Source organism: Thunnus maccoyii, chromosome 11 (genome assembly GCF_910596095.1).
Source record: "Thunnus maccoyii chromosome 11, fThuMac1.1, whole genome shotgun sequence".
NCBI classification, from domain to species: domain Eukaryota; kingdom Metazoa; phylum Chordata; class Actinopteri; order Scombriformes; family Scombridae; genus Thunnus; species Thunnus maccoyii.
This window is the reverse complement of record NC_056543.1, coordinates 2,534,797-2,546,145: the sequence shown is the minus strand read 5'-3', so window position 1 is coordinate 2,546,145 and position 11,349 is coordinate 2,534,797. Positions and strand designations below refer to the sequence as shown.

General features: G+C 38.1%; 1 protein-coding gene across 1 annotated transcript in view; it reads right to left on the bottom strand.

The window, feature by feature from the left end:
• Positions 1-3,913: 3,913 nt before the first annotated feature.
• The window catches only part of LOC121906955 (contactin-associated protein-like 5), a 111,906-nt gene continuing 104,470 nt past the window's right edge, over positions 3,914-11,349 (bottom strand). The window contains exons 22-24 of the mRNA XM_042426214.1: positions 10,542-10,742; positions 7,681-7,755; positions 3,914-6,273 (exon numbers count right to left, since the gene is read on the bottom strand). Coding sequence (XP_042282148.1) covers positions 6,077-6,273; positions 7,681-7,755; positions 10,542-10,742 — 473 coding nt within the window. The 3' untranslated portion in view covers positions 3,914-6,076. The remainder of the gene's footprint in view (positions 6,274-7,680; positions 7,756-10,541; positions 10,743-11,349) is intronic.

The window sequence follows — 11,349 nt, the reverse complement described above, 5'->3', positions numbered from 1 at the left end:
CTAAAATGGCCGCCATGACCCGTAGGAATGTCATAGAGAGATCAAACCAAAACTAAATTATTCATCTCACCAAGACCCACAAATCATACACTGACACCCCTGACCTAAATCCAACAGGAAGTCTGCAATTAGACTTTCAAAATAAGACTTTGACCCAATTTTGGCCCCCGAACAAATGCTATCTCCTCCGAGGGTGTTAATGGTATCAGCTTCACATTTTAATAGATGACTTCTGACACTATGCTGAAAAAAGTTGTTAAAAACTTTGTAATAACTTGAATGGTTTGTATTTTATAAGCCCTGGAAGTGCCACATCACACCTTAAAATGTAAAACAATAGGGAGGCAATCTATGGGCATGAACTTTGTGTCAAACAGAGGCTGCTGACGTCTAAACTATAAGTCTGACCACTTTCAAACCTGTATCAATGGATTCGCCATTAAATTTCCTACTAAAATATGATTTTTAATGTAAAATTTGGCCAAAGTTATGGGATTTATGTGGATATTTCACAAGAAGCGTACTCTAAAATCCTCCTCTCCAACTGCTCCTGGTGATGTCACTCCCTCAGTGCTGTGAAACATTCCGCAATACACACTCATTATAAAATCACAGGAGGAGCAAGAAAAGACTTTAAAACTCACACTCTAATATCTCAAAAACAGGAAAAGATAGAAAAAACATGTAAAGTCAAGATTTGTAGGTCAAAGTCTCGTGACTCATTTAAAGTTCAAATGAAGTTTGTATCTAAAACTATGTGGAAGCAGTAAATGTTCAAAAAGGTGTGGGTTCACTCACACTCTCCATTCAAATATATGAGTATTTTTCTGTGTCCAGCTACAGTTACTTATTGTCTCTACACACCTGACAGTACACATGTCAATCAATCTTTCAAAATAAAAGCACACCACACTTGTAATAAATATCCCTCATTTTTAAAAAGCAAAATGATCTGATCCCGATGGGCCAGAGTGCGAGGTCCCAACCAACGCTGCTCGCAGCTTTAATTTCTAATTGATCTGCTGATCAAACAGCTCCAATTATCAGGAATATAACATAATAGCAGGAAAATGTTGGGTTTGCATCGACAGTAACTTAACATGCCTCTGGCGGGCTTCCTGAAGCTGGCCAATCAGAACAGAGTGGGCTCATCGGGAGGGGGACCTTAAAGAGACAGGAGCTAAAACCACCCATTTCAGACAGAGGCTGAACTGAGGGGCTGTATAAAGGGCCAATATAAGATAAATAAGGAGGTTTTTGAACTGTGAATCATGCAAAGCTGCTCTTGTGGAGTCCCAGAATAAAAATATAGAGATGGAAATTAGCATAATAGGTCCACTTTAAAGTCTTCAAACTAGATTTTGTAGACCCAAATGATGTGGAATAATCTTGGGCTTTTGGGGTCCCTGGGAGTCTGGGGCCCACTGTGCCCCGCTGATGATCCAAACTTGGTTCCAGTTTATCCCAAAGATGTTGAGGTCAGGGCACTGTGCAGATCAGTCAAGTTGTTCCACACCAAACTGGGAAAAGCATTTCTTTATGGAGCAGCTGTGTGTCATGTGGAAACAGGAAAGAGACAAACACAAACTGCTGACACAAAGTTTAAACACTGCTGTCTAGAATATCTTTGCATGGTGCAAAATTAAGATTTCCCTTCACTGGAACTAAGAGGCCCAAACCAGGAAAAACAGATCCAGACCACATTCTTTTGGCCATATCGTGCAAAATCTTATTTTTCTGTAACCACAAGTAAATCAATGTTACAACAGATTGATAAGAATATATTCACTTTAATTATTAAATTATACATCTTTACAATATACCCCTAATAAAACTGCAGTTGTACAAATCATTAATTGGGAAGTAATAACATGATATGAGTCGTTGAAAAAAAAAACTTGAGAGGTATGCATTCAATTCATTGTTACTGAAGATTATTACATCTTGAGACAGATAATAGGTAGGATCCAAAGGCTCGAGGTCGCTATTGTAACACTCACCCAGTGCCTTCTTACTGTGTGCCACTAATCTATAAACATTATACATTATATATTATAATGTACACTCACAAATTCTACTTTTACAAAGTTTTGCAGTAGGTTATGGTGTTGTACTGGACTGCAGTATATTGAGTGTATTTAATGTCGTCCAGCACACACTGCCACCACCAGAACCACCATAATAAACACAAAGTAGAATCACCGAAAACTAAAAATGTGTAAGGTACATAAAAGTAGAATTCATGGCAGAGCTGTGTGTGTATATGTATGTACATAGGTTTATATTTAATATACACAGTCCAGACAGTAAGTATTTGGACAGTTACACAGTTTTTGTTCTTCAGGCTTCATGCTTCAAAACATTCAATTGTAAATAAAGTAATGGATATTACATTAAAGTGCCAAGTCTCAGCTTTAATTTGAGTAGGTTTACATCAATATAGAAAGAACTGTGGGGGAGATATTGCCCTTTTTACACATAGAGCCCAAAGTTTCTGGGTTCAAAAGTAATTGGACACTTGGCTACTAAATGTTTGTTGGGCAGCTGCGTGTTGCTTCAACATTAGTGCAGCACAAAAGAGCTCACACCTGGCTCAGAGTTAATTGAGAGTTGTCATTTAGATTGAGATGGAGCTGTCGACATGAGGAGTAAAAAAGAAAGCAAACATTTATCAGAGATATCAAAAGTAGTTGGTTTGCAGGTGCACATGGAAAAAAATGTCAAACAAGGTGGAACACTGAGGAGCACAAGCCGTGTGGATGAGCAGAAATTCATTTACACAGTGAAGAAAAAGCCCTTTATGACAGTGTTCACACAAGAATGCTCTCCAGAATGTAGGTGGACATGTTTGATAGTCAATGATCAAGAGAAGACTTGATGACCAGAACCTCAGAGGATTCAGCACAACATGCAAACCCCTGGTAAGCCTCAAACACAGAAAGGCAGGCTGCAGTTCACAAAAACAAAGTTCTATGGACTGATGAAACAAAAATCAACTTCTATCAAAATGATGGAAAGAGGAAATTGAAAGCCAAAGCATAGCACCTCATCTGTCAAACATGCTGGGGCTTCTGTTATGGCTCGGGCATATATACAAACTGTCTACTGATGTCTGCGGCTGCAAAGGATTTTACACTAAACATTAAATATGATCATTTTGTTTGACTTCAGGTGTATCTGTCCAATTACATTTAAACCCCTAAACTTTGGGCTTTATGTGTAAAAAGGGCTATATCTCCTATACAGTTCTTTCTATATTGATGTAAACCTACTCAAATTAAAGCTGAGATATGGCACTTTAATGTAGTATCCAGTATTTGATTACAATTGAATGTTCTGAAGCACAGAGCCCGAAGAACAAACACTGTGTAACTATCCAAATACTTACGTCTGGACTGTATACATACATAATACATACATATACATATACGTGTATATATATATGTGTGTGTGTGTGTGTGTGTGTGTGTGTGTGTGTGTGTACATATATATGTATGTATACACACACACACACACACACACACACACACACACACACACACATATACATACAAATATATCTCCAACTGTGGTATTTGAGTAATTGCCTTTTTTATGTGCATGTATGTATATGTATATACGTATATAATTGTCTGTGTTACCAATTGAAGACCGAAATTATTTTCAATTTCAAATATAGATATTCACCTGTATATTGATCCAAATAAATCTATATATAAATGATTAATGAACAGGTAATTCCAGGTGACCATGTGGCCAGGGTGGCTTCTTGGCCTGGGTCATTTCAAAAATGCATACACCTCTGACTTAAAAGTGCAGTGTGTAGAATTTAGTGGCATCTAGCAGAACGGACTTGGCAGACATGGAGTATGATATTCATAAGTATGTTTTAATTTGTGTATAATCACCTTAAATAAGAATTGTTGTGTTTTTGTTACCTTAGAATGAGCCCTTTATCTTTACATAGGGGGCGGGTCCTCTTCCCTGGAGCCAACCATGTTGCACCGCCATGTTTCTACAGTATCCCTGAACAGACAAACCAAACACTGGCTCTAGTGGGGGGGATATTCAGTTGGTTGCAGTTTGCCACCTCACCACTAGATGCCACTAAATCTCACACACTGGTCCTTTATAGTAATATTGGATTTAATGAATTTTCTTGGTTTATTAATTTTCGTACTACTTCAAACAGGACGGTGCCATAAACTTAGAGAAAGAAACATTTCGCACATTGCCTCATTATCAGATGGCTGATGTTGTGGTTGAGCTACTGGGCAATTCAAAAATCCACTTTCTTCCATCTGCTTTGAGTTTTCATCTACTGTGGGCTGCAGAACTGAAAGATAACAAGCTCCTGCTGATGGAAATGAGATTTCCTTGATGCCAGTTACTCCAGAAAAGCTCCAAAATGTAGAAATAAAAACTTGAGGCACTCGTACAGTAGGCAGTATTGGCCCCCTGTCCCCCTTCCCTGCTAACACCACAACACGCACCACCACACTAAAAGAACAAAGACGGCAGCGAATGTGCGCATATCTTACAGGCCTGGCCTACGTTTCTTGACTTGCAAGTATCATTGAGCGTATTCCACAGAAATGTGGAAATATTCAGCATTTGGAGAGTTACTAACAAAATGTTGTGCACATTCAGGAGGTGCTTCTTCTTCTTCTTCGTCTTCTTCTTCTTCTTCTGAGGCTTTAAAACCACAGTGGCTCCATCAAACACACCTGTAGAGACTCCATCCCTCTGTGTTTCTGCTTCAGTGTTCACACAACAGGAAGGCCAACAGGTGCTCGCAGTGTACCTGGTCAACGTGCAGGTGTTCAGTTCACACTTCTGTGTTCTAAGCATCCACCTGTCAGCCCGCATGTGGGAGCAGTACACAGCTGTAGTACTCCCTCATGTAGACAGATGTAGTACTCCTTCATGTAGACAGATGTAGTACTCCCTTATGAAGTCTAATGTAGTACTCCTTCATGTAGACAGATGTAGTACTCCTTTATGAAGTCTAATGTAGTACTCCTTCATGTAGACAGATGTAGTACTCCTTCATGTAGACAGATGTAGTACTCCTTCATGTAATCAGACTCCTTCAGACATCGTAGAACTAAATTGGAACTTCCTAATTTAGTCAGATGTAGTACTCCTTTGAGATGTAGTACCCCTTCGTGTAGTTGCATGTAGTACTCATTCTGATCCAATCATCCTTCATGTTGTCAGATGTACTCTGTGTAGTTGGATGTAGTACTACATGTAGACAGAGTAGTACTCCTTCCTGTGGTCAGACTCTTTCAGACACAGTAGAACTACTAACTAGTTTAGTAAGATGTGGTACTCCTTCATGTAGTCAGATGTAGTACTCCTTCAAGATGTCAGAAGTAGTGCTCCTTCATGTAGTCAGATGTAGTACTCCTTTGGGATGTCGGGTGTAGTACTCCTTTGGGATGTCAGATGAAGTACTCCTTTGGGATGTCGGGTGTAGTACTCCTTTGGGATGTCGGATGTAGTACTCCTTTGGGATGTCAGATGTAGTACTCCTTTGGGATGTCAGATGATGCAAAACTTCTTACTTTAGTCTGATCCAACTGTCCTTCATGCTGTCAGATGTAGTACTCTTTCATGCTGTCAGATGTAGTACTCTTTCATGATGTTAGATGTAGTACTCTTTCATGATGTCAGATGTAGTACTCTTTCATGATGTCAGATGTAGTACTCTTTCAAGATGTCAGATGTAGTACTCTTTCATGATGTCAGATGTAGTACTCTTTCATGTATTTTAATTTAGTCCTGTAGTCCTCTATTACTCTGTGTAGTTGAATGTAGTACTACTTCAGGTAGTGAGACTCCTTCAGACACAGAACTTGTTGCTGTCAAGTGTAGAACTCCTTAATTTAGTCAGGTGTAGTACTCTGTACTCCTAGTTGTTATTCATGTTGTCAGTACTCCATTGTGTAGTGAGATGTAGCACACCTACATCTGACTTCATGGAGTAGTCAGATGTAGGCGTGAAGATGCAGTTCTTCGTGTACTCAGATGTAGCACTCCTTCCTGTTGTCAGATGTAGTACTGTGTGTATTCAGATGTAGTACTCCTTCATGTTGTCTCTGACGGAGGTGTGGAGGTGCATCTCTGTCCTGTATCCGGCCTCCACACTGTGTCGTTGCTCCTTCTCCGTGGCGTTGCTGTCACTCGCCTGGCTCCGCCGTTGGTACAGGAAACGGGTCACCACGGCGACGATACACAGCATGATGAACACCACCGCCGTCACCACACCTGAGGAGCAGCCAGCACATACACATCAGCAGGGTCAGTCCAAGTTCAAGTACAAATACTTGCATAGTATCAAATAATCAAGTAATTATCCTTTTTTTAAATGTTTTGAAACCAAGGTTTTGAAACATAATGTGTCCTGCATTTCACACATTTCAGTTATTATTATATTAATTAAAATTAATCTTAAACGCACAAAAAACAAAAAAATCGTGTATCATGAAAGAAGTAGTAGATTTATTTAAACAAACGTTAGCTCAACGTTAGCACTGAATTCATACTTAGTCATACGAGTCCCAGTTAGTTTGCTAGCTAACAGAGCACCGATAACACACTACTGACACAGAGACATTAGGATTACAATGATATGCTGCTGCTGATGAGTGTGGAGTATGAAATCTTATTTAGCATCTTTAATCTGAGAGCAGCTGGAAGTGTTGATATCTTTAAACGTAAACTTTAGCCTGGCTTTTGATTAAGAATTATTTACAGGATTTATTTTATTTTGACTTATTCTATTGTTTTCATGTTGTAAAACTGTATTTTATTATTATTAATATTTCCCCCGCTCTTAGTGATTTTGTTTTTATATCTATTTTATCATGTTTTTTAATCTTGTTTTTATTTCATCTATTTTATTATTATTTTCATAATTTGTATTTCTTCATTTTACTCTTTACTGTCTACATTTGTTCTGTCTTATTATCGGCTTGTGTTATCTGTGAAGCACTAACTGGTGTGAAAGGTGCTACACGAAGTTTGACTGATTAAAACTTCATTGATTCAGAAACAGTCTTTTGTATACAAATATCTTGGAATATCTTGAATGACAAACATCTTTCACATTGAAAACTTTGCAAAGAAACTGAAACCAGATGTCTCGTTTTATATCCATCTGAAGAAATGTTTTCACCTTATAGCAAGAAAAACTCTCATTCAGTCCACATGTTTTAGATTCATGCAGGCATCAGACTCTTTACTTTGCAGGCTTAACTATGACCGGCATTCATCTCTGGGATTGATTTTCAATACAGGAACAAGAACTCAACAGTTTACAACAATTATAATCATATATTTCTTCAAGAATAACAAACCACTGAATAAACTGGGAGGATTTGTTAAAAATACTATACAGTAAGGCAGATGTAGGATCGATCCATCCTTCAGAAAGATCTCTTAAAAGTTATATTTGCTGTAAGTCACATGAAGTCACACTTTTTACTACTGAATTGCTTTAAACAGGTCCTGGTTTATAAATATAAAAGGTTAAATGAAATAAATTAATGTACATGAGCTCTAACAGACCAGAGGGAATAATTAGGACAGAACAACATGACAAATAAAAAACAGCTGGGACACATTTTCAATCATTAAAAGCCACATAAATTAGCACAAAAGAGGAAAACGGACCTGCTATTACAGCCACGTCGTTCTGGGTTTCACCGCCGCGCTGCTCTTTTTCTTTATTTGTCGTTGCAGATTGATCTGTAGAAGCAGAGGTGAGAAATTCATTGTTCCTGAAACGTAATAATGTCACAGATTGTAAACATGTCTACACGTGTCAAAGCTGTGCAGCATCTCTCAGACAATCATTGAGGCACTTTTGAAGAGGACGTTGAATGGATGAATGATTTTTACTCTTTTATTCAGGACTGAGTTTGCAAATTAAAAACTTATTACACTGAACAAAAATATAAACGCAACACATTTGTTTTTGCTCCCATTTTTCATGAGTTGAAATAAAAGATCAAAGATTTTTTCTATGCACACAAAAGACTTATTTCTCTCAAATTTCGTTCACAAATTTGTTTAATTCCATGTTAGTGAGCACTTCTCCTTTGCCAAGATGACAGGAGTGGCATTTCAAGATGCTGATTAAACAGCATGATTATTGCACAGGTGTGAATTGTTTTTCAGTGTAAAAAAGTGTAAAAACAGCAACTGAAACACATAAGAAATGAGGTCCAGATCCTTTTTTATGGGTTACTGTTATTTTCTTTTCTTTCCATTAAATCCGCAATATGTCATTTCAGCCACTAGTGGTCACTCAATGAAAACAATAACAAAAGACAGAGTATGCTCGGAGTGTATCTAGAAAAATGAATAAAAATCCAGCAAAACACACATAAAAATCCATATATGTGACACTGCAGCATTCACAGAAAGTTGCTGCTGGATGCCATGAAGTATTTAAAGGTCTCCAGTTGACATCTCACTAATGTTCTGTGGATATATTTACCTCAGCACATGCTCAGTGGATGAGAATCTGTATAGTCTATATAATCTGAATAAATAAGGGCTGTTCTGCAGTAACAGGCTCATTTTATGTAACTAGAGGAGAACACAGACCAGAGAGTGCACAAAGCTTCTTTTCAACATTTTGATCGCCAGAGAGACTAATTTTAAAATCACAACTAGCTTAATCTGGCCTCATTGGGGTGCTAGTTAATGAAATATAAAGGAATATTGTTACAGGGTGTCAGGTTTGCCCTTACTAACTGCCTTTGATTCGGTAGCTGAACACTGTTTTCTTTCTGTGTTTGTTCTGTTTAGTTTTTGTTTCAATTTGTATTATCTGTATTTTTTGTTTAGTGTCAAAATGATTTTAAAAAAAAAAAGGATAATCATCATCTGTGTCAGCTGTTCTTTGCTTTACACATGAGTTTATTAATATAGCACAAATTACACAGTACTTTACAATGTAGCACCATCTTTTGGTTTAATCAAAAACAAATCAACGCAGACAAAAGACCATCAATCTCTAAACAATGAATAAAATTCCAGTGTGATTTCCAAATACGTGTATCAAATCTGAATGATCAAAGTTAAACTGAGCTTGTAAGAAACAACCTGAGGTTTAACTCTTCATTCAGTCCATGTGGTGATGATCATGTTGTGTGTGTTTCATTTATTAATCCACAATTGTTTCAGAAGCAGTCGATCCACATGATCAACAAATTTTCTCACTGCTTTAAAAGCCAAGACTTGAAATTGTGTGGCTGTGTTCCTGAAATCCACATGGACATGTTTCATATATACAGTATAGTATACAATATACGCCATATATATTTCTCATCTCGCACTTACTGTATACTTCATTTCAGCTTTCCCTTGAAATATGTAACGTATCAATCGCAAATCAAAAAGATGGCTTTTGTAGCCGTCACAACTCATGAAGGTGTCCATTTTTAGTTTTCTATCTATGTGTGACTTTTAATAAAACTGATGATCAGTTTGTTAATGATCAGTTTAATAATGCAGCGCCTGATCTCCAGGACTATCCCCCAGACATTCCCTAGATGCAAAAGACAGACTAAAGGTGTGATCGAGCGTCTCTCACACACAGCGTTCAATATATCCCTGCTTTTGCATCAGATTTCGGGATGCTGAATACAGTCTATATTTATGACTTTTAAACCAGTGTTGAATTTAGGAGTTAATCACAGTCTGGAGCAACACACAACAATCCAGGAAATATACAAACACAGTAACACACAATCACAGCGACATGGTGTAATTTTTCTGGTAAATGGTTATAAATGTGTCACAGCCGTCAATCTCTACTCCCTCTCGTTGCACCGCAGCATATTTTTCATAGATTATTGACGGAATAACTTTTTTCTCCATTAAAGGGCAAATCACAGTTTTTCAAATGTGTCTTAAAACAACAGTCAGGAGTCCAGATGAACATTAAAGCTGTTTTTCTTGCTGTAATCATTCCTCCTGTTCATACTGACCATTAGAAGATCCCTTCATAATGAACTTACAATGTGTGCAAAAATGTATTTAAAAGTTTATCTGAAGCTAATATGAAGCTTCAGCGTCCAACCCCGGCAGGGTGCGATGCTTTGGAGTGCTACCACTGTATCTGGACCTGAACACTGTCTCCTGCAGCTCACAGGTCCAGAACTCCTCTGGAGCTCTTAAATATTGGCAGAGATATTTTTTTGCTTGAGTAAACTTTTAAAAGAGTCACTCTGAGAATTTTTGTCCAGTTAGGACTGATTCCTTTACTTTGAGACTCTTGATAAATACTGACCCTGCTGCATTTTCTTTTCCAAGTCTGGGTGGAAAAATACTCTCATAACAGCATCACAGAGGACTGTTCTGTGCCGTCCAGTCATAAAAGCACATGTTAGCCTACAGAGGTGAGCAGCAAACAACAGAAATGGATGAAAGGCTGGTGGTCGTTGCTGCTGATTGACTCACGGCTCAGAGGAACATCACCTGAATGTAGCTGCACTTCATTGAACTGTCTGTCAGTGTGTTACCTTGCAGGTTGTGGGATGTGATGGAGTCTGCCAGCGCTCCACAGTTTGATTGGACCAGAGGACCCCGGACCGTGACCAGTGAGCTTCCACGATTCAGCAGAGCTGCTTTCAAAGGAGCCACATGATTAAACTGGACTGAGGAGAGGCAGCCGATGAAACCCTTCGAACCTGCTCCGACCACCTCCTCTGGGAGGTTTCCACCTAAAAGGAAGAAAGAAAGAAATAAAGACAGACTTTGACTGTAACGCCTGTTATTGAAATATATCTACCAATCACTAATTACAGAACTGTACAACACACTATTAAACTGTCAGTGTTCATCTCTCCTTTTCATTCATTCATTTCACTGAAACATCAGAGTTGGGCAGCAGTGAATACAAAGACGGTTGTTAATCTGCTTCATCCTCATCGTTCTTCAGATGCAGTTGAAAAGTTTCACCAGCTGGTTGTAAATCCAGCACTAAGTTTGTGTGTAAACTCCTAAGCGAACTAGTGATTTACTAAAATTAGGTTGCACCATTACACCAAGATGTCTCATCTTGTAACCACTTCAGTGATGTGTATATTGGTTGCTAAGAAACATCTGTGCCGCTGTCCAATAAGAAACAATCAATAATGTAAACAGGAAGTGACTGTAACATCACAACCTGTAAAATAACTGTCAATCCTTAACGCAGTTTACAGTGAGATTACGCTAAACTAACATTATTTGGTCATTCAGTCTAATTTTACTGGTTTAATAATTTGACATAATTCCATATGACCACATTTTGTTTCTGTGTTTGTGGCTTAAGATGAACTTACGAGC